Here is a 25,160-nt window from a genome sequence, read left to right on the forward strand (position 1 = left end):
TTTCATTTTGCCGAGAATACAATCTTTACAATCAAATGATTCAGAGTTACAAAATTTCCCTAGATTTGGAAAATGTTGGATTTTGGCTATATGTGGGTGACCAAGTCTCTTATGCCACAGTTCCAACTCTATTTTTTGAATATTATAACAAAAAGCTTTCTTCGGCATTTCCAAAAAATCCATGTAATAGAGTCCTCCTTCTCTATGGCCTTCCCCAATCAGCTTGCCTGACTGGCGATCCTGTACCCAACAACCATGAGAAGAAAAAGAAATATTACACCCATAATCAGAAATTTGAGATACAGATAAAAGATTTAAATTTAATTTGGGAACATGTCTAATTTCTGGAATAAAAAATTTTTTTGTTTTATAAATTTTTTCAAAATCTCTTATTCCTTCTATTTCAAGAGAAGTCTCATCAGCAGTAAAGACCTTTGACACACTTGTTTTATTTTTAACACATTTGGATAGACTTTGATTATTTGGGGTCATATGAAAAGATGCACCAGAGTCAAGAAGCCAAGAAATTTTACCTAAATCAGAAAAAGATGAGGCTGCTGCGCCGGTTGAAGCTTCAGATGAGGAAGAGGCACCTTTGATGAGAGGCTGAAGGATCTCCATTAGTTGGGCCAGGGAAACTGGTGCATCCTGATCTTTAGGCTCCGATCCAGCAATTGCAGCTCTTTTTTCTCTCAGCTCCTTAAGTTTGGGACATTGTGGCCTGTAGTGTCCCGGTTCATGACAGTGATGACAAATAACTTTCTTCTTATCATAGTCACCATTTTGTCGGTTAAAGTGAGGAGGCCTATATGATCGAACATGATTTCCTGGTCTAGACACGGCTAAAACGGAATCATCTTCAATTTTTAAAGAACCTTTCCGGAGACGATTTTCTTCCATTGTTAACTCTTCAATAGTTTCAACAATAGAAGGAATTTTTCCCCGATGAAGTAGGGCCGATTTAGTGGTTTCAAATTCCGGCCTTAATCCAGTGATAAACTGGTAAAAATGTTCAACATCGAGTTGTTTCTGACGAAGCTCGATGTCTTCGGCACAATGCCACTTTGGTTCTAAAAGGGAAAGTTCTTCCCAAAGTTCGGACAACCCATTGTAATATTCACGAATAGTTTTGTCTCCTTGTGTCATCATTCGAACTTTTTCTTGGAGGTTGCACACGTGTGCAATATCTTTAAGGGAATACATATTCTTAAGGTATTCCCATGCCTTATCGGCATGATCAAATTTGGCAAGACTTGAGCATTTTTTAATGTCAACGCTATTGATAAGCCATGACATTATCTTCGCATGAGATATTCTCCATTCTTTCCATTTCTTCTCGTATGAGGCAATAGCCTTGATTTTCTCTTCTTCCGATAGAAGGACGTCTTTATCTCCCTCCTTTTTAGTAAGAGATAGCTTAGGTTCCGAATCGGAACCATCCACAATCCCCCATAAGCCTTTTCCCCATATATGGTGCTTCATGATTGAAGCCCATGTTACATAGTTCGTATCGCTTAGTTTCATAGGCATGATGGTGACTTTATCATTGTCATCCATCGATTACAAGGAGAGAAAGAATAGGGATAGAAGAGAAACAAGAAGGAAAATGAGAAAGAAAGAAAAAAAAAACAATACAACAAGATGTGAAATCTTCTCCAATGAAGTGATAAAACACTTCTCTTCAAGTGGCGAACACTTTTGCAAACGGGCACGAAAACCGAGGCAGCATTTCCTCAAGATTTAGTACTTCCGCGGCTCTGATACCATGAAATGAAATGGGGATCTTCGAAACACGAGCTTTGATTAACAAGAGCAAGTGTCAAGAATGACACTAAAGCATAACCCTTAAAAAGGGTATAACTGGAAACAAAATAAAAATAAAAATGTATTCTTTATTGATATGAAAAACCAATTGCTTAAGAAGCATTGGAGTGAAATACAAGAGGGGCTGCACCCCTTTATATACACAGCTGAAAGAGGACTCAATAGAGCTGTTGGGCACAGTCCAACAGCTCTATTTAGAGCTGTTGGAATGTGTCAGTCCAACAGCTCTATTAAGAGCTGTTGGACTGTGTCAGTCCAACAGCTCTATTGCTAGTCAAGTCTGGACAGGACTTGACTAGCAACAGTCATTCTAGTTCAAACTGAATTAGATGACATAAAGACAAAAAATAAAAATAAAGGAAAAAAATACAGAAAAGAAAGAAATTAAAAATGTATTTATATATATATATAATAATATAATATTATTATATATACATATATGTACAGTTTTACATTTTAACAATACTAATATACTTGAGAGAAACACCTTTATTCATCATTGTCCATCAGAGAACGTCCCTAGGTACTCTATCGTATGCCTTCTCTAAATCAATAAAAACCATATGCAAATCTTTGTTCCTCTCTCTATTTCTCTCAATAAGTTGTCTAAGAAGATGTATAGCTTCCCTAGGTACTCTATCGTATGCCTTCTCTAAATCAATAAAAACCATATGCAAATCTTTGTTCCTCTCTCTATTTCTCTCAATAAGTTGTCTAAGAAGATGTATAACTTCCATAGTTGATCTTCCAGGCATAAAACCAAATTGATTCTCCGATATCATGGCAACCTTCTTCAACCTAGACTCAATCACCCTCTCCCAAAGTTTCATAGTATGACTCATGAGTTTTATACCACGATAGTTTGTGCAATCTTGTATATCACCCTTATTCTTATATAGAGGCACCAAAGTACTCTTTCTCCACTCATTAGGCATCTTATTTGTCCGCCAAATCTTGTTAAAAAGATTTGTCAACCATTCTAAACCTTTCTCTCCCAAGCATTTCCAAGTCTCGATAGGCATACCATATAGGCCAACTGCCCTTCTTGATTTCATTTTCTTCAAAGCCTCTGCAATTTCTTCATGATAGAGTATAATACTCATTATTTATTCTCTCAATAGTGTTGTTAATGCATAAGAGTTTTCGACTAACAAATTGAGCATTCTTTCTGGATTCATTTTTGGGGAATGGGATTTATTCCCTTCTTCACATAGCAGCTCCAGTTTCCATAATGCTTCTGATTTTCCCTAAGGGCAAGTTTGTGTATCACGGAAAATGGGTTGTTTTCCGTGGAAACACATCGATGGGTGTGTGTTTTCGCAAGGCCCACAGTGACAACACAAACACTGGAATCGTGTGTTTCCGTGGAAAACCCTCAATGGGCATGCCATTTTACACGTTGGAGGTGGGTTTTCCGTGGAAACGGTTCCCGGGGGGGTGATTCCATTTCCGCGGCAGTGGAATCCACGGAAGGGGATGACACAGCACCCCATTCGTGACATGCAAATGCCCCCTAAATGTCTGTTTTTTATACTTTGACTGTTTTCCTCAATGTGTCTCATATATTTCTCAAATCCAAAAAACTAGAATTTTTTAGAGCTTGTCACAAACTTTGCAAAACAGTGATATTGAAATACAATAGTTTTTTTTCTTTATTTCAGGGCAGAAATACAATAGAGATATTCACTGTCTTGTGCATTGCATAAATTTTCCTTGCCAATTCAGGCATTATGTGTTCCTTACATTTTAGAAATTGAAACACTGCAGCCAAACTCCACTTCAGAGATGAAACAATGTCAAAGTCTACTAAGGGTCCAAAGAGTCTAATTGGAAGTGCTAAGACTGTATCAAGATTCTTTTTTCCTTTTATTCGAAGCAATGTATTTCTATGATTATGCATGTGTTCTTATTGTTCAAGGACAACTACTTCTTTTCTATGCAATTACACATGTATTATTTATAAAATGCCATGATGCTTTATCTTCACCTGTTTATGTCTACAGTACAGCATGTGGAACCCTTAAATGATTATACCAAATGTTAACCATATTGTCCATTAGAACTTGGTAGATGTAGCATTAAAAGTGAATTAATCATATCCAGTACCACTTGTTCCTCTTTTTTTCAGTCAAATTCAAAGTTCAATTTCCTCATCCTTTCATAGACCTAAAAAATATTAAATCCCTGTGTCATCAAATTGATTGACATGCGTCCTCACTTTACCATATAACACAAAAAGACCATCACTCATGGGAATGGTTGAAACATCAATCTGGATATCACATAAAACCATCATGAATATAACCCCATGCACAAAATCTGTGGGAAAATCCTTATCACATCAGATAATTGACGTAGTGCAGTACCGCCTATTTGAACTAAGACTCAAAGAAATTAAATTCCCATGCAGCTCATATATGCTAAATGTGGCCACATGATGTGGATCTTGTGAGCACATTTCTCAGATATAATTCATGCTAGTATATAGATCACATGATCGAGGAACTTACTGTGCCCAATACATCGCTTACATCAACAGAGGCAAACTCACAAGATAAAGCGGGAAAGCTGCAGACATGGAGAGAAAACAATTTAGACTGATATATTTTTCCTTCTCATTTTAGCATCATCATGAATCAACTAATATTCCCATTGCTGGATAAAAAGAAGGAATGCAAGATAGTGGACTCTTGAAAAGGGCTATAAAACTTCCAATACCTTATGTTGAACTCAATACGTAAGAAATCCCCATCCATGCTCCTATCAACAACAACAGTTGTAGTCGTGCTTACTGCCATATAATTGCTCAGTTCCTGCAAATTTGTTATATGAATAACCTAATAAATAATCAGGAGACTCAGATACATAAAGGAACAAAGAATGTGATGATAAAACCCTGGCTATGATATGCTTATGCACTTTAATTGAAACTTCCCTATCAGGATAAGCTTTACATACTAGAAAGGAAACAAATAAAGCAAGCAAAAAACAATGATCAATGTGAACACCAGGGCAAAAAAGTCAAATTATCAAAAGTTAAAACTAGTCACAGTCGCATGATAATCAATGATGCATATATAAAGCATAAATAAACCTGAAAGAATAACAATTAGATTGTTCACATCCATACCATTCCAAACAAAAACACCATGGACAGTGCTGCTATAATGGACAGTCCTGCACCTGACAATGATGCCTCCGTCAAATCTCTAGGAATTTTCCTGTAGTTTATTGTTTAAAGTCCAAAAAACTAGTATCAGTTATGCATTCAGCATAATACAACTGAAGCAAGATAAGAGGAGAATAACAAAAATTTTCAAACAATTCTTCATAGAGATATTTTTCCTGGCATCTCTAATGAAACTAACTCCACAAGAAAAATAAAGCACAGCCGTTTAAATAGGTGAAAGATAGAGAAACCCACCCTCAATACCGATATTAGAAATAAGCCTGATCAGTCACTGATAAGTAAATGAAAACCATGAACAACCACGGATTCATATGATTCTTGCCACTATATGAATTTGAATATATCCCACATGCAGTACATGATCGACTGAGCATTATTATTATTACCAAGATGCATCCAACCTACCATAGGTTTGGCCTTGTGCACCTCATTCCTCCAACACATCCTAGACAGCTTCACTTTCATCTTCCTCCAGGTCCTTCAACTAGCATGTTTCAAGTCATCATCTATATCCTAAATAGCTTCACACCCTCCTCTAGGTCCTTCAACCAGTATGATTTTCAGGGCACCATGCTCAACCTATGTTACATAAAACACTGATACAGATTTTGGTATCTTGCACAGGTACAAAGTGTAAGATACATCGAACTTTGAACAATTAAATACCCCCCCCCCCACACACACACACACACATATATATATATATATATATATATATATATATATATATATATATATATATATATATATATATATATAAAATGAATTATAGAAACCCCTTATTTAAAGTCAAAAGAAGAAAAAAAAAAGATGTGGCAAGAGAGCAGAAATAGGTGAGACAAGAAATAAAAAAAGAGAAGAAAGGTTGTCAATGCTCAACCAAAGAACTGAGCAACCCTCTAGTCATGACATGAATTGACATATGAGAGAGAGAGGAGGAAGAAGAAGAAGAAGAAGCCATAAACGTGCAATGTCCCAACGCAAGGTGACGTACACTAGCTGCTCCTACCAGACAAGCAGTGCCCCCGTTGGTATTTAATGTGACATCTTTTTATGAACAATTATCAACTAAATGAAACTTACCACCGTGGCGGTTACCCATGTGGTCAGTGAGGTCTTAAGTCAAGCTGAAGGTCCAAGATTGAATCCCACTAGCGCATGGGGGCTGTTGTTACTTTATTACGTTTGAGGCATGTAAGGCTGGGTGGTCATGTCCTCAACCCAAAGTTTTAATTTGAAGGGAGGCAGACCCATTAAGTGATTTGGTTCTCGATGAGGGTTTTTCTTCGTCATAAAAAAAGAAATAATAAACAAAAGTTGAGTGTCAAGATTTTCTTACAAGTTTGACCATCAGTATTTAGTTAAGAATCACCAACTTAGTCCACAAGGGCACCATTCATCTAGTAGAGGCAAGTTATAAATGTCACCAAGGTGAAGACATTACAAGTTTGAAACCCATAGGGGCATCCCATGCAGCAAGGCCGATGCGGGATATACTTTTTAGTGGACAGAGGGAACTTCAAAGGTTTTACCAATTGGAAACCTACTATTGTGTGGTTGGGGATGGGAGACATTTTCCTTGTCCTAGCAAAAAAACAATTAACTTTGATTATACTTCTCCCCTCCCCCTCTTCCTTTTTGGATCACTTTATAAACTGCTCATTGCAATTTATACTTATTTTAAGTAGCAAATTTTGGTGTTTGGATCATTTACTTTTATTTTTTAATAATATTTTATAAATTGTACTTATTTTTTCAAAAATAGAGGGCGGCCTACTTATTTTTTCTCTAAGTGCGTATTTACGTCTATTTCACTCTTTTTTTTTATAGTCAAGTTGGGGTTAGGCAGACCCCTACCAGTTCATTAGATAAAATAAAACTGTTGTTTGTATACAAATCACCCATTTATCATTGGGTGCCAATCTCGGGACCTATCCTTTCAAGATTGGGTTTGTACCCCCTTGCTAATTTAATTACTGTAAATCAGAATTCTTTTATTACACTTTTATTACTACCATCATCACCACTACCATCACCACCACCATCAGCGCTAACATTACCACCACCACCATCAGTTCATCACCATTGTCATCACCACCGTTACCATCATCACCATTACTATCACCATGGCATCACCACCATTGCCACCACCACCATCACCACTACCATCGCCACCATCCATCATCACCACTACTAACTAATCTTTTTTTTTTTGTTTATTAAAATTTAAATAGTTGATGATCCAAACATTCACTTAATAAAAAATAAACGCCACCATCCATCATCACCACTAGTAACTAATCTTCTTGTTTTGTTCATTAAAATTTAAATAGTTGGTGATCCAAACATCCACTTAATATGAAAATAAAAAATATGTAATTTATAGAATTCTTGAAGTATGGACGGAAAACTGCTAGATTGTTTTAGAAAATGAAACACAAAAGGCCATTTAGTGCTAGGGACCATCACTGTTCACCACATAGTGGATGCTTGAGAAAACAAAAGGTAGTTTATAAAATATCCAACATTTTCTTCATTTTTGAAGTGTCTATACACCACACATGGAGTGTCTAACACTTGACAAGTCCTATCCAGCATCTCCAATTGTGTTGAACACATTGAATTTTAAAAATATTCATATCCAAGCTCTCTTAAGAAGTTTTGGTATGAGTGTTGGCATCTGACATGGCTGGACCTCTAGGGGTGTACAGGTAACAAAGTGCTCAACTAAGTCTCCTTATTCCCACATGTGATTGATAGTGTAACATTTCTCCATGGATCAACAAACAATGGATCACATAAGAATGGAAATTTTCAAAGAAATTTTGAACATTCTTATTATCAATTTAATTTTCAATTATGAGGACAATCAGAACACAAAATGTCCCTTGTCGCAGCTTTTCTCTCTTTTTCCTAACTTCTTCCAAACTTCGGCTTCTCACATACAGTCAGCATAGCCAGCCTCCAGAAGAAGCCTGTGAGTGAGTAACATGGACTTGTAGCATTTCAACCACAAACAACATATCCAAATACATTGAAGTTTCAAACCTCAATATTCTTCTTAACGAAGTTTCATGATATCCACTGTAACTCAAAGTCCCAAAGCTCTTAAACTCCATGTGTCCACCATGATATTCCAATAGTTCAATACATGGCCCATATTCTCAAGAACCTGAGAGGATGAGATCCTAACCCAAAGTAATCATTCAGCGGCCATGAAGCTGAAGTATCAATCTTAGATAACTGCATTTTAGAAAAATTGAAAAGCCATAGCATTACACCAAGTTATTTCATTTGTTGGCTCTAAAATTGCTGTCTTCATCATATCACATTTGGACCAATTTTATTTCCCACTATATTGTTGAAAGATTATTTAAAATAAAGATGAAATATAAGCGTACTATCTCAATCAACTACATGTCTTAGATAAATAAATTGTAGAGAAGAATAAGATTGAATTCTTTCTCCAGCTTCATTACCATACAATCCACATGTGAAAAATGTGGATATATAGGTCAAAGATATCTGATACGCCTTATGCTTACGTATGTGCTGGTTCCTTGTTTTTCGTGGAATCGTGGTAAAATGCATCTCATGAAATTCTCGGAATGCAAAGGCCAGAATCGGCATCCATAGAGACCTCGATCTTTCAATCTGCACCGAAGCACAGACAATCACCATCAAGCAGAAGCCTGAAGGCAAGCCATATGAAGAGATTGCACTAAGCACGAGCTTGATCAATTCTTCAAACAAAAGAGTTATCAGCTCTTGAACGTAAAAAATCTACTAATCAACAGAACAAGGTTTCTCCAAGCCTAAAACCATAACCTTATCTACAGACGCATTTCCTCCACTCTAGATATCATCAAAAGTCAAAATAACATCAATTTTTGCGCTCCTAAATCCCAATCCAGTATTAAAAAAACCACCGCCAATCTGCAAACTCCTCCGACAAACATAAGCCCCAATCTTTCGCTACAACGCTGATCGGATCAGCACCGAAAGCACAATCACAAAATCAAAAGACACGCCGAAAGAAAAAAAAAACTTGCCGATTTAACGATTTCCGGTTCAGAAATGGAAAAAGGAGATGCGAAATTCAGGCGATCTAACCACACAGAGTTTCCATAGTTCCTCTCGGAGAGGAAGACGAAACGAGAGACGGATCGGGCCGATCTAAGTGCAGAAGAAGAGAGCAAAGATCTGTACCGGTAGAAATCGACGGATTTGAGCTTGCTGGGGGACATCATGGTGTAGGACTACGGACGATCTTCGCAATTCCCCCTTCTTCTCCTTCTTCTTCCCTCTAGAGTTTCAGGGAATCGAACGTGTGAGAGAACTGATCGACCTGCTCTCGCTGTTGCAGCAGCATTTACGTTGCTTCCTTTTCCATAAAATTTCTCATTTTTTTGGTATTTATACTGTTTCTTATCGGGCCTTGGAATTGGGAGAAAGTTTCGGGCCTATAGCGATTTGAATCCGTTCTTTGAGAGATCGACGGTCGAAATTGTGTGACTGATCCGAGATGCACGAAAATTGTAACACGGAGCTACAAATGTCACGGTTCGGGTGCGGTGAGACTCGGTAAGATAAACTACATCTATCGGATTAGGATTCAACGGAATCAGATTCTTGAGTGACGCCGAATCCGAGACCCCGACTACATATAAGACTATAGTTACCAGGGAACGAAACAGGTTGAATAAGAAATGCGGGAAGCGGAAGCGGGAAAGCCTGTGCTAAAAGTAGTATGAAGCGGGAAGCAGGACACGGTTATGAAGCGAGATTATGCAAGTGCATAAAAAAGCTCATAAAAAGCAATATGAAGTACGGGCCAAAGCAAATAAGAAATGACATGAAGACTAATATAAAAAGATATAAAACCAATATGCATGCTTGTTGTAAACAAATTTATGATTTTGTAATATAAAAAAGGTAAGAAGTGACAAGTGAGAAAATTTGAGAAATGAATAGGAAACAGGCTTCCCACTAATAATCTCTTTAACCAGATTCAGATTTGGCATGCAGTTCTGTATTCGATAGTCTGATGCTGTTACATATAAAATATTTTGGAGTAGCTAATTGGATCTAGAATCAGTTCTACCCTTTTTTCACCCAACTCTGAATCCAAATCTTATTCTGATAAGACTAGATCCGACTGGATCAGATTGAAGGTTTTACAAGGGAAGACGATGAACGGCATGGTAGTTTTTTTTTTCAAATAATGGGACTTGTGGTTTAGTCATTTTTTTAGTAAAGGGGGTATAGATAGGGCTGCAAAGAGTTGGGATACAGGGATCGTGGTATATCCAAATTTGAATCCAAATCCCAAAGTGGTTTTGCCCTCCTGATACCGGACAGCAAAATCCTTTGTCGTCCCAAGATCGGACTGTAAAGTTGTTTGCCATCCCAAGATGTATAAAGTTTTGAGAGAATTTTGAGTTTTCTCTAGAATTCTAAGATTTTTCAAGATGTGTGAAATGACTTTAGATTTTGAGAATTTTCACCTTAGAACCTGAGAAAACGTTTTCCTAAAAATTATGAATCAGGCATTGTAAAAAATTGAGTGTCTTTACAATGCTTTTCACAATTCGGAATGTGTAAATGACAGTACTGTCAAGAGGCGAGATGTCCGGCCCATCAACGTAAACCCAAAACCTCTCAAATAACGAGTACTTGGGTTTGGGTTACATAGGATCAAGAAAAAGAAATACTATTAGAAGACACTTCGGACAGCTGGTTCAGGCAAGGATAACCGGCAAAAATCATAGCCCAAACTCTACCCACATGTTGCTCGTGCTGGGTTTGGGCCAAGATGAATAACATTCAATTCAGCATTTTTTTATGCCCATATGCAGATATTTGAGTTAAGGCCGGGTTGGTCCCTCAAAACGAACCAACCCATTGATAGCCTTGGTCTATGTTTGGAAACTCACCGTCGGAGGGCACCGGAGACTGGAGTGGAAATGCGAAATCCCCAGCGCCCAAACCTGTTTAGAAGTCAAGAAAAATGGGACAAAATAGGAAATCATGCAGCAGATGCCAAAGCCATTTCCTCAAACCGACTACCACCACTGTGAAGTCCGCAAATTACCTCCCGATTCCTCTCCCGACAGTCTCCTTTGACATTCCGGTGACCTCTCCAACTGTCCTTTTTATCTCCTCACTTACCTTCGTAACTCGATGCACCTACTCCATCTTCTGCCCCAATTTTTCTTTCTTTCTCCTCTCTCATTCTCTCTTGTTCCCTCTTCCTCTCCCATCTTGAAGACCACCCTAGCATCCCCTTTCTTGCTACTACTAAATCTACAGAAGTTTAACTCCACAAAAGCTTCTCACATCAGTTTGAGAGGTTGGCTGCTACACTTCATTCCCTTCCAAAAAATGGAAGAGAGTTATGGTTTGATTTCTCTTCTTTGGAATTCATGCTTTTAATTATTCACCTATTTAGCTTGCTGGTGATTGCATACCAACAGTTTGTTAAAAGGCTGAAGGGAAAAGAGAGAGTTCAAACCAAAAAAACTGTTTGATTATTTTTTTTACTGCATATTTTTAATTATATAGTATGTAGTACCATTCTTGTTTGATTATTGTTTTTGCGTTGTCATACTTGTTACTGCTCGCTACTTAGTTTAAGAGGTTGAAGTCATGGCATGTTGGTGGTAACTACAAAATGTGACAAATGCTCCAGATAAAACTATTTTTGGAGATGGAGCTGTTGATTCTGCCTGGGTGTTATAAATACTTCTATTCATTTAGTTCTAAATGCCATTTCTTGTTTCTTTGTAACTGTACCAGTGATTGAGCATGTGTTTTCTACTGCAAGTTCAAGATCCAAGATTGATATTGAGCAACAAATCTCTTCCTTTCTCCATTGATATCCTTTGGTGTTTTCTAATTCCTCTGCTTAAGAAAACTGCAACAATTTGATGTTTCCCCTTCTCTTTTCATTTGACATTTTAATTGATTTACGTCTTCTGCAAATTCATATATTGAGGGGGGAGTCTTATTAATGTATGTTGTTTATTCATGCTCATACCACAGTGCAGGGCATTACTAAAGGTCTACTTGTAGAACACCTATTGAAGCAGAAAGTCATGTTGTCCAATTTTGTTCTCTGCATCGAGGATGACAGATCTAATGAGGATATGCTTGAGATGATCATAGGTGCCACTGTATGTAGATACCAGCAAGGATTTCCAACCCTCAATTTTTCCTTGAAAGCATTTGACAAAGACACTTTAACATGGAAACTTGTTCGCATATAAGGGATTAAAGAAAAAACTGATTGGCAGTGTTGAAATCATTGCTCAAGTTGTTCATGGCTTTGTATTGAATTAGCTTGCTGTTAGTCTGGAGTTTTTTTTTAACAGTTCGCAGATAAAGAACGCTTGGTCTAGAAAAAAGTGAAATCGCATTTGCACATTGCAAGTCAATTAAATTTTTGGTGGGCAAAGTGTTGTAATGGACAATGTTGTTCCTTATTAACACACGAAATGAATTGTATTTTACCTTGTTAATATAAAGTAATGGTTATATTGTTCTTTTGTTTTTTATCAGTGCTTGGTGGTTTCTCAAACCAAATAATAAGTTTCGTGCTGTAGTTTTCTCATATGCGTTGAGGCATGTTGCATAAACATGTGTCCTGTTACGAAGATACTTATTAAATGAAGAAAATGTCCAAATAACCTCAGACTGTTTAAAGAAGAAGAATCAGTGTTACGAGTTGATGTCGTATCCACCCTAAGAACATACCATGACTATGAATACTGCTGTATCTAATTTGGAAGATATCAAATTCATTTGCAGCCTTGAACTCAAGGAACAATGTTTTCCTAGAACCTACTTTGTACAGTTGTGTCTAAAGTCTATTTTGCTTTGGTTGAATCTTAATGTAAAGTATTGAGTCACTTGTAACTTTTTTCGAGCCACCTGTGCACTTTGGTTCAGGTTGAAAAATACCCTAAAAGGTCAGCCCATAGATCTAAACTGTAATGAGCCCTAAGGCAAAAATGTGAATGAATGCAAATGTGAAGAGCTTTCTTTTGTTTACCTTCGTTGTGATTGCTTTTAAGTGATTGTGATTTTTTTTCTCTCTCTATTCTCTCGTTCTCGTGCACTCTCAGTTATCAAAGCTTTCACAAGAGGCAAGTCAGCGACCAAAATACTTGTAGCGGTAAGGAAGGACCGTCGCACAACACTGGTCTATTAAAAAAGTAGGCCCGTGACAAATAGTATCAAAGCCCGTTCTTGAGCTGGAAAAGAGACTCAGGAGTCAGTGTCGAGAGACGCACCGCAAGTCGTGATTTGTGAGCAAGACATCGTGACACACCGTTACAACTTGCAAAGTACCAAAAGAAAGGTAGTTGCCGAGGCCGAAGAGATGAGTTCATCTTGGGGCTATGAGCAGATGGTCGCGGTCGTCAACAGACTGGTGGCTGATGTGACTTCGCACGAGAAAGCAATTTCATGCGCAGTTGAGTCATTCGAAGGACTGAACGACGAGGTGACAAGCCTACGAGAGCAGGTAAACATGTTGATGAGACAGGTTAATTCGCTGACTACGACAATAACTGCCCTACATACTGAAGTTGAGAAGCTTCAGTTGAAGAACTACACTCTGTAGCAGACAGTTACCTTCAATGGCAGAAATGTCGGTAGGCCATCAAAGATATATGTGCCAAGGCCGGTTAAATTCAATGGTTTAAGAGATAGCAAGGCCATAGAAAACTTTCTATTTTAGGTGAAAGACTACTTAGACATTCATAATGTATTGGACAAAGACCTCAAGGTAAAGGCGACAATCAACTCTACTCAACGAAGATGCTATACCTGGTGGAGACAGAAGCGTAGCGACATGAAAAGGGACCACTGTGTGATTGATACCTTTGAAGCCTTCAAAAATGAGCTATGAAACTATTTTATGCCAAGGAATGTACAACGTCAAGCTTATCGGATGATGACAGAACTCAAGCACACTGGAGCCTTGATAGACTACATTAGGACGCTCTAAAAGTTAATGCTAGACGTACCCAATATGCTGGATGAAGACAAACTCAAATGGTTTATTGTGGGACTACAACCTTGGGCACAGTTCGAAGTGGAAAGAGTAATCCCCAGACTTTGGAAGATGCGTATGTGACGATTGATCGACTGGTGGATACACAATGCACGTTTTTCACTCCATTAACTAAGGCTGAGAAGAAGTCGCACCACGAAGGCAAGAAGGAGGATCAGTGCGACAATAAAGGTGAGTCATCGACCCAACACCATTCTGACAAGAGGCAAAATTATAGAAAGCACAACAATAATGACAATAAAGGATCGATTGTGACTTGTTGGTTCTGTGGCAAAAGACATATTGTCAAGCAATGTCCAAAGCATCTCGTGAAGGACGATGAGCAGCAGGCCAATGCAGTGCAAGCGGAGAGTAGTGACGCCAAGGTCGTACAACCAAGAATGGGAGTCATGCAGACGATCAATGTTGTTAGAAGTTGCGCAGCCGAGAGCATGCGGGTTAGCAAAAAGCTTATGTATCTGGAAGTCATTGCGAATGAGAAGTCTACTACGACAATGGTAGACTTCAGAGCCACGCATAACTTCATCTTGCGAGAAGAGGCAGAGCGGTTGGGCTTGAAGCCTGGACCAAAGCAAAGGACCATTAAGACGATGAACTCTGAGGCCAAGTCAATCCTTGGTGAAGCAAGGGATATGGCTATCCAAATTGGGAGTTGGGCTGACAAAACCAACTTCTCAGTGGTATCTCTGGACGACCTCAGAATGATTTTGGGCATAGAGTTTCTTCGCAGATAGAATGTGATGATACTGTCGAAGTTCAACTCGTTGACAATTATGGGGCTAAACTTTTCACACACGGTACAATGCCTTACTCTTGGAGGTAAGTGTTCAATGTTATTTTCTATGCAATTGAAGAAGGGTGTCAAGCGTGGAGATCAGACATTCCTAATCGTCGTGCGCACCGAAGAAGGGAAGATGAAAGCAGCAATGCCGCCAACCCTTGCCCCATTATTGGCTGAGTTTCAGAGAGTGATGCCCTTGAAACTGCCTAAGCGTTTACCGTCGAGATGAGAGGTCGACCATAAGTTAGAGTTGACCCTTAGAGCAAAGCCCCCCACCATGGTCCATTATCGCATGGGGCTGATTGAATTGAAAGAGCTGCACAGGCAGTTAGATGAGATATTTGAGGCAGGTATTATTCATCCTTCTAAAGCACCTTTTGGCGCCTCAGTACTCTTCTAGGAGAAGGGAAGACCATCATTTGCCTATCAGTTTGTTTGAGATTGACACGAGCAGACCGAGTTGGCGAAGACGTTTCTGTACAAAGTGGCCAAGAGGATAAAGAAGTGGGTGGATAAGCATCGTCGTCCTATTGGGTTCCGTGTTGAGAACTTGGTGTTTGTGAAACTTTACCAGGATCGCAGAGGCATTTTCGGTGGACAACATCGTGAATTGATCAAGAAGTACGATGGACTATTCACCATCACCAAGAAAGTAGGCAACCTAGCGTACAAGTTGGACTTTCCCCCAAACTTCAAGGTGCACCTTGCGTTCTATGTGTGCAACCTGCGAACGAGGGGGGGCCGAAACATAGCATGCTATAACGTGCTCCTATCCTTCAAAAGGCCCCGACAGCATAACGGGTCGAGAAGCATCTCAGCAAGATCCTTTACCACAAGGTCAATTACTTAAGCAAAGCGAAGAAGTATCTGGTGTAGTGGGAGAAGACAACAAAGTCAACGTGAGAGCCAACATTTCGAATAAAGAGCCGCTATCCAGCTGAAGTCCAGGCCTACCACGAAACAAATGACGTCGAGGGCGGCACATGACTTGAATGAAGGAGCATGTTCTCCTGCGACCTATTTTGTACAGTTGTGTCTAGAGTTTGTTTTGCTTTAGTTGAGTCTTGATGTAAAGTGTTGAGTCACTTATAATTTTCTTTGGGCCACCCATGCACTTTGGTTTCTGAACTGTAATGAGCCCTTGAGAAAAAATGTGAATGAATGCAAATGCGAAGAGCTTTCTTTTGTTCACCCTTGTTATGATTGCTTTTGAGTAATTGTGATTTTTTTTCTCTCTATTCTCTTGCTCTCTTGCACTCTCAATTATCAAAGCTTCTGCAAGCGGCAAGTGAGCGACCAGAAGGCTTGCGGTGGTAAGGAATGACTGTCACGCTGCACTGGCCTATTGAAGAAGTATGTCCATGACAAACAACGTATTGTTTTAAATATAAATTTTTGTGTTCTAAGCGTTTCTTTCAAAAGAACATCTTTTGGACGAATTTTTATTTAAACAAAATATTTGTTTTTTCATTTTGAAAGTTCCATTAAAAATGTGTTAACTCATCTTTTATTCCCAAAGGCAAATGGGGGGGGGGGGGGGGGGGTGTAAATGAATCGTTTAGCAGTTTAAAGGTCCCCCAAAAGCCCCAAAGATCTGGTAGTGATGCATTCTGGCCTCTAAGAGCTTAACTCTTTGCTCATACCAAAAACAAACAACCTTACCCTAATCATGTGCCCATTCATGGTTAGACAAGACATTAAACTCACAATATCGTCCAAGAAGTAAAACACAACCTTGTCGCGAGACAACATAGTATCCAACAGAAAAGTAAGAGAGGGTATGTTCTTCTGCAAGACTATCTGAAGGTCTCTCTCAGCCACAGTGAGGACCAAGCCCTTAATATTTCAGCAGATGATCTTCATTTCATAGTTGGGGCTGTTGAATCTCAGAGCCCAAGGATTCTTGATCTCTAAATTTTGTTCATGCTAAATCATTGAAAAGATAATATATATATATATATATATATATATATATATATATATATATATATATATATATATATAAAAAGCGAAAGCGTACCCGAATCTATTATTGCACAGATAGATCTTGATGGGTTAGATCTTCCAAAACCTATATAGGTAGCCTTTCCTTTTCTAAACCTAATGAAAGAGGGACAATTTTTTTCTTCATAGGAAGGCAAAAAAGAATAGCCACTATATATGGTTTTGAGGACTATAACCTAATTGTAACTACCATATAGTCTTCTTTTCAATTTTGCCCATCATAAAATAAAAAATTGACATATGAGGGCACATGAAGTATCTACACATTATTATAACCAAACTTTATAAAATGTCATATGACCCAACTGTATAAGATCACTTTAAATAGGCCTTCACCTTAAATAATTTATAATAAGTGATTAATTACATATATAGGCTCACATGAAATATCTAACAATCTCCCACTTGGGCTATATATGTTAACGTACAATCACACATCTTCAACAATCTGGTCCATTGATTATGTCAACATAGAACCAAAGAAATTTTTATTACATTCATTGTAAATAAACCTATCAATGATCACGTATATTGACATAACCAACAACATAGATCAAGTATGGATGTGAAGCATGAAAATTACATGTAATATGATCCAAACATGCTTATTTTCAACTGGTCCTGCCTTATTCTTTAGTGAGATTACAATAAATGAGTACAGAATAAAACTAGAACCTGAGCCATATATTAAGTAATAAAATAAAACCTAAATTTATCTCAGAACATCTGAATACAAACTCTCACTAAACCAACATATCATTAAATGATATAACACCCATTCGAGCAGTATGCTCGTGAAAGACCTTGGGTGGTAAACCTTTGGTAACGGATCCACAATTATGGAGTTTGTGTTAATATGTTCAATAGATATCTGACAATTCTGCACTCTTTCTTTAACAACAAGAAACTTGATGTCTATATGTTTTGACTTTGACGAGCTCCTATTATTGTTGGAATATAGCACTGTCGAATTATTGTCACAAAACAACTTTAATGATCTTTCAATGTCATCTAAAATCTGCAGCCCAGTGACAAAATTGCATGACCATATTCCATGATTGAATGTTTGATAACAGGCTACGAACTATGCCACCATAGTGAAAGATGCAATGAGTGTCTACTTAGCACTTATCCAAGAAATAGCCTCTTCGACCAACAAATAAACAAAACCTGACGTAAATTTGCGACTGTCTTGACATCCAGCAAAGTCAAAATCAAAATACCCAATGATCTCTAACTGATTTGACTTCCTTTATGTAAGCGTGTAATCTTTTGTTCTTTGTAAGTATCGCATAACCCATTTTGTTGCATTCTAATGATCCATTCCTGGGTTACTTAGATATCTGCCTAATATCCCAATAATATATGCTATATCCGGACGTGTACACACTTGAACATACATAAGATTCCCCATAGCAGATACATAGAGAATCTTTTTCATATCTTTAACTTCAAACTGGTGTTTGGGGCACTGAGCAAGACTAAACTTATCTCCCTTAGCAACATGGGTGTTACTTGGTTTACAATCCTTCATGCCAAATCTATCAAGAATACACTCGATATAGCTCTTTTGTGATAATCTAAGAATACTTCGAGAACGATCTCGATGTATTTGAATTCTTAATACAAAAGCGGTACCACCAAGATCTTTCATTTCAAATTTTTTTGTTAGAAATCTCTTGGTTTCATGCAATAAGCCTATATCATTACTAACAAGTAGTATGTCATTGACATATAAAACCAGAAAAATGTATTTACCCCGACTGAATTTATGGTATATGCATTCATCAGCTACATTCATCTCAAAACCAAATAAGAGGATAACTTGATAAAATTTATGATATCATTAATGAGAAGCCTCTTTAAGTTCATAAATAGATTTGTTTAATTTGTAAACTATTTTCTTTGCATCGCCTAAGACAAAATATTCTGGTTGCACCATATATATTGTCTCATCAATGTCACCATTAAGGAATGCAGTCTTTACATCCATTTGATATAACTCTAAATCAAAATGAACTACAAGTGTCATCATTATTTTGAAAGAGTTGTTCGTAAAAACTGGAGAGAAAGTCTTTGTACAGTCAATGCATTTCCTTTGAGTAAACCCTTTTACAATAAGACGTGTCTTATATCTTTTCACACCACCCTTTGAATCCCTCTTGGTTTTAAATATCCATTTGCAACCAATGGATTTCACACATTCAGATAATGGGACAAGATTTCATACGTCATTGTCTTTCATGGATTTAAACTCTTCATGCATGTCATCTATCTACTTTTAAGAGTTGGAACTTTGTATAGCTTGATCAAAGTTGATTGGATCATCTTTCTTTAAGCCAGTATCACCCACATGTTCTTGGAGAAAAACAATATAATCATCTAGAATTGTCCTTCTCCACTCTCTAGTGGATTTTCTCAATGACATTTGTTCTTGAGTTATTTGAGGTATTTCTTGAGGTTGTTGAGTATGTACTTCAAGAGTAAAAACTTGATTTTGGATAAGAAGATCTTGAACATTGCCTTGTTCTAGATTTGTTGGAACAATGTCAGAAATTGAAATCTGATAATTGTCAACAACTGTACGAAGAGAAACAAATTTTTCTTCAAAAGCAATGTCTTTTACCTTATCACCTCTTCCAAATTCAGTATCTTCAAAGAAATAAGCATTTCTTGTTTCAAAAAAGAACTTATTCACAAGGTCATAAAATTTATAACCCCTAGATCTTTCAGAATATTTAATGAAATAACAACTAACAATTCTTGAGTCCAGTTTATTTTCATGTGGCCTATATGACCTTGTCTCAGCTAGACATCCCCAAATATGAAAATGCTTCATACTAGGCCTTTTGCCTATCCACATTTCATATGGGATTTTGGTTACTGTTTTAGTTGGTACTCTATTCGATATATAAGTTACAGTCTTTAGAGTCTCTCCCCAAAGGAATTCTGGTAAAGTAGAATGACAAATCATACTCCTTACCATATCCTTTAAGTTCTTGTTTCGTCTCTCAGCAACACCATTTATGCTAGAAGTGTCTAGCATGATATATTATGGGACGATACCACATTCCTCTAGGAACTTAGCAAATAACCCAAGACATTGTTCACCTGATCGATCATATATATCATAGTATTGACCACCATGGTCAGACAGTTTTAATCATTTTTTAAAGTTGATTTTCAACTTTAGCCTTAAATGATTTGAACACATCTAGTGATTAAAACTTTTCATGAATCAAATATAGGTACCCATAATGTGAATAATCATCTATAAATATAATAAAATAGTATTGATCATTCTAAGAAGTTGTAGAGAATGACCCATAAATATCTATATGAATAACTTCTAAGACGTATGTTTTTCTGTCAACACCTATCTTCCTTATGTTTGTTCGTTTTCCTTTTATGCACTCAACACAAACTTGAAAGTCAATAAAATCAAGAGAATCAAGAATTTTACATGTCAGAAGCCTTTCATTTTTTTGTTTAAAAATGTGACCTAAGCGCTTGTGCCATAATATAACAGAATTTTCATTGGTTAATTTTTGTTTTGTACTACTTGAACACACATGCAAGGTTCATGATATGAGACAACACTATTAAGTAAATATAGGTTATCGGCCATAGATAAAGAGCCAGTTCCAATAAGATTTGAATTAAGAAACAACTTAAACTTACTATTTCCAAATAAACAAGAATAACTAAATTTGTCTAATGCGAAAATAGAAACCAAATTTCATCTACATGATGGTACAATGTATGTTTCTTTCAAATATAAATAACAAGCAGTCTTTAATAATAATCTAAAAATCCATATTGCCTCAACTTAAACTGATTTGCCATTACCCACATAAATGAATCTTTCAACATCAATTGGTGTTCGACAACTTAGGCTACCTTGCATAGATACACTTATGTGAGTGGTAGCACCAGAATCTATTCACCGAGTGTGTTTAAGTACATAAGTTAATTTAACCTCAGAACAAACCAAAGTAAGGAGGGTACCTTTCTTTTCACGCCAAACATGATATTTTGTACAATCCTTCTTCCTGTGACCCTCGCTCTTGTAAAAGAAACAATTAAACTTTACATCCTGATATTTCTTATATTTAGTCTGTGATGGAGGGTCCACTGCAACTTCCTTATCCTTTTTTCTTTTCTTATAATTGTCTTTAGAGGTAACTCCAAGTGAGTACTTTCTATTTTTTTTATTTCATCATTTCCTCTTCTTGCACATAATGTAAAATGAGCTTATTTAGAGTCAATTTATCCTTTTGACAGTTATAACTGGTCTTAAATTGACTGTATTGTGCAGGAAGATATATCATAACTAAATGCATGAGTAAGTCCTTAGACAACTCTAACTTTAGTCCTTTTAGTTTTGAAACAAGATGAGACATTTCTATAATGTATTCCATTTACCTTTATATCTCATTGAAACAAGACTCGAAAGTAAAGTGCTTGTCTCAGCCTTTTCATTTTTAGCAAAACATTTTTCAATTTTCTCAAGAAACTTCTTGGCAATAACCTCTTCAGACATAGCACCTCTGAAGGTTTATGAAATTGCACATTTCATGATCATACGACTCATGCAATTGGATCGATATCACTTCTCATAGTTTTTTTTTATCTTCAATGAAACTTCTATCTGTGAGAGCAGTGAATTGATCCTCTCGAAGTGCAATGTCCAAATCTATACCCAAGAACAATCATAATGTTCTCTTTAAAGTTATTGAAGTTTGAGTTATTCAAAATAGAGATTGAATTGATATTTGCATATATTGTAGAAGCAGAATAATTAACTGAACCAAGAACAAAACAAACCACAACATACTCACAATTAATATACATATTCACATGCATTAACATTAATTAACATATTTAAACTGTGGTGAACCCCGTCACAAGACACCAACACAACATTGACATTAGTCTTAGAAAAAAATGTTAACTTGTAAGTGCTATTACTTTTATTACAGTAATCAAACATGAACAATTAATCATGTCAAACAACAAGTTTTTCTTTGGACCGACTCATTGTTTACATGTAAAGCTTGATAATCATCTCATATTTATTACTGAAACTATATTTGGGGTCAACCAAATAGTAATCTTCCTTTGGGCCGATCACTATTCGCATAAATGTCAAATATACAAACATCTTAATATTCTGAACAAGTCAATCTTCACAAGAAAGGTTACTTTGGTAACATGTTTCAATCAACTCATTTTAGAATACCATACCCTTATTCTGAAAAGAATACCATAGTTCAAATTTAATATGTGATTAAATGCATATGAACAAAAAGAAAACAAAGTTATAATCCAAATAAGGTCAAAAATTTATCCGAAGTCAATCCTCTAAAGAGATCCAAAATACATATGAACAAAAAGAAAACAAAGCCATGATCCAAATAGGGTCAAAAATTTATCCGAAGTCAGCCCTCTAAAGGGACCCAAAATGCATACTTAATGTCCTGGATCCCATAAATAAAAAAAATTCTTTTCCCATTTTTTTTCCAAAGCATATGCAAAGGGTCAAGGACCCGACGAGTCAGGTCAAACCAGACCCAGCCCACGGGCCAACCTGGTCATACTCGACCTGGGTCAGACCTGACCCAGCTCAGGTCGATCCCTGCATAAATGGACGGGGGGCTGAACCCGTCCCCACCCATCGTTAGTTTTGGGTTACCCAACGGTGGTTGGGGCGCATAGCTGACCCCAGACCACTGTTGTTGGATGCTAGCATGGCGTCCGGCAGGGGCAACCCAGTGAGGGCCAACCGACTCTCTCGGTCGGCGAAAAACAAAAGGGAAGGGCTGGATCAACCCTTCCTCCATCCGGGCCTCGACTGACGGAGTGGGGAGGGTTGTTCGCCCCTCCTTTGCCTACGTCATGTCGCCAAACTGAGGAGGAAGCCATCCTGCTCCCTTCCGTACCTATTAGAGAAAATGGGGAGGATCGTCTGATCTTTATTTTTTTTTCTCCTGTGCAAACACCCGACGATGCCTATGTCAAAATCGAACAGAAAGGGTGAGCCACCCTTCACGGCAAGCTGTCGATCCCATCGGTCCTCCAATGATGTTGTCGGTTGTGGCAATAAATTTTTTTTATTAGCCCCTAATGCCGATAGTCAAATGAGAAAAAAGATCGAATCCGATGAGATTTTGATGACCCAACAAAGAATCAATGGTAAAATTATAAATTTTAACGATTTAACAAGAACAAGAAGCTCCGATAGCAATTGTTGAATTCTGAATTAGAAAAATCATATTTCTTGATCCTTAAATTTTGTTTATACTAAATCTTTAAAAAAATCAGAAACAAATAAATAAAATATAAAACAAAAGCATACCTGAATCTATTATTGCACGGATAAATCTTAATGGGTTAGCCTTTCCTTCTTATTTAAACATAATAAGAGGTTTCTTGATGAAGAAGTAAAAGATAATCACCACTGTATATGGTTTTAAAGATAACCATGTATATATTATACTTTATAAGATATTATGGCCCAGCCTCTAAGATCATTTTAAATGGGCCTTCACTTTAAACGGTTTATAAAGAGTCATTAATTTCATATGTTACCCACGTAAAATATCTAACATTGCTTTCCTTATATGGAGGCAAGAATGCTCTTTACCTGTGACCTCCGTACCAGCAGTAATTTTAGAACCCTGTTGAGGGGGGTAATTCCTGAATTGAAAAAAGTAATTTCCTCTTCAATGCCATCTTAACAGACCGACCTCCTTCTGACTTAACTGCCAATTCCCTCAGAACGACTCCGTTACCATTGACTTGTTCTCATAATAACCTGAAATTGGCCTGGCTTCACCATGCTCCTTGCATCTTCTAGCTCTCCCTTGATCCTTGCTTAAGGGAGTCTCCCATATCCCTGGTGAAAAGCCAGGAGGGCAGTCTATTTCATCGACTACTTACGTGTCAGGCTTCAGATGCTCGTCATTATAAAAAGGGTTAATTACCCCTTAGGGGGGGATGGGGAGATTCACGAAATAGCACCATCCACTACATAAAGGGAGAAAAGATAGGTTGATTGGAAGGAGGTGTACCTGAACTGAGGACTCCAGAGCTACCATCGGTTTGCGAGATGAATGAAGTAGCCTCCACCAAACTCAACTCTAATGGCTTTGCTTTATTGCGCCCAGCCCTTTTAGTCTTGTTTGGACCAGGTTGTTTGGGGGGCCATGCTACTGTTCTCTTGCAACAACTGTTTCGATTCAGCTCCCTGAAACAACTCAACCTCGGCTGGGAAGATAGACTCCTTAGTCAATTCATCAAACAGTTGATGATCACTCTCGTGTTCCTTGCTTGCCCTACCTCCATCCTTATGACGGATTCCCGATTATCCACCCCACCAGCACTGACACTTGCAGGCCCTTGATCTTCACCAGCACTGACAATTTTTTTTTCAGGTTTTGGAATATGTAGGGTGTATTCCATATTCTTGCTCACCCGATCCGGAGAGAAGAAACCCCCAACCGCCGCCCATGAAAATGGAGAAGACATCACCTGATAAGAGACTGCCGGAATCTCCATCACGTACTTGCAATGTTCTGCCCCCAAATTTGGGGGGTAACGACTCCCTCTTCTCTGCTCATAAGAGAGCCTTGAACGATTTGGACCCTGACCTAGAGGGCTCCTGCACATCATCCGATCTTGTAAAGGGAGGACCCAGTCTGTGGAAGGAGGATTGAAGCTTATTGGGATAGGAGGATGTGTGGGAACGCAGGAGAGGGGATTGTTCAGACATGAGGGATAGCTTCCAATGGAAATCTGGGGTTTGGCGGATCCCTACTGGTTTATCAATGAAAAGATAATTACACTATTCACAAAAACGAGGGCGCCATCCTTCCAGGACATTTGCATCCCTTATCTAGCCAAATTCACTACCTGCCTAACCCTGAAATTGGTTGAAAGGTTATCATTGTGGTATCAAGGAGTGACATAGCTAGGAGACTTGGAAGGATGGGAGTCCGAACGAAGGCACGTGCCTTGAACGATCATTTTTGGGTTGTTTTTATTAAATCTGACCTTGCAGATATGTTCAACATGATTGATTTTCTAGAAAACAACACATGTATCATGTTTTTCTAAAAATCCATGATTTTTTTTAAAGCCTTGACTATTTATACAAATTTTAAACTGTTGATTTTTAAATTTTATAAAAACATACTTATGTGTCGAAATCAGATTATCCAATAGTCAGATTCTTGAAATACGTTGTTTTAATAGTTAAGAATCAAAATTTTGGATTATGA

The 25,160-nt window shown here is 37.6% G+C and overlaps 1 protein-coding gene and 1 long non-coding RNA gene across 4 annotated transcripts in view; both read right to left on the minus strand.

Annotated features, from left to right (window-relative positions):
• The window catches only part of LOC149830772 (protein disulfide isomerase-like 5-4), a 31,945-nt gene extending 22,540 nt beyond the window's left edge, over positions 1-9,405 (minus strand). For 2 of the 3 annotated variants that reach the window (XM_090013490.1, XM_090013488.1), the window contains exons 1-4: positions 9,224-9,405; positions 4,955-5,045; positions 4,543-4,637; positions 4,335-4,392 (exon numbers count right to left, since the gene is read on the minus strand). In XM_090013490.1, coding sequence (XP_089869616.1) covers positions 4,335-4,392; positions 4,543-4,637; positions 4,955-5,045; positions 9,224-9,264 — 285 coding nt within the window. In that variant the 5' untranslated portion in view covers positions 9,265-9,405. The remainder of the gene's footprint in view (positions 1-4,334; positions 4,393-4,542; positions 4,638-4,954; positions 5,046-9,223) is intronic. The other variant, XM_090013489.1, reaches the window with a different exon arrangement.
• Positions 9,406-23,408: 14,003 nt separating this feature from the next.
• Positions 23,409-24,797, minus strand: LOC149830773 (uncharacterized). Its single transcript, XR_016432964.1, has 2 exons — positions 23,952-24,797; positions 23,409-23,800 (listed from the first exon to the last, which is right to left on the minus strand). It is a non-coding gene; the product is annotated as an uncharacterized LOC149830773 (long non-coding RNA).
• Positions 24,798-25,160: the final 363 nt, after the last annotated feature.

The sequence above is a fragment of the Nuphar pumila genome, chromosome 7 (assembly GCF_984573655.1).
Source record: "Nuphar pumila chromosome 7, dmNupPumi1.hap1.1, whole genome shotgun sequence".
NCBI lineage: Eukaryota > Viridiplantae > Streptophyta > Magnoliopsida > Nymphaeales > Nymphaeaceae > Nuphar > Nuphar pumila.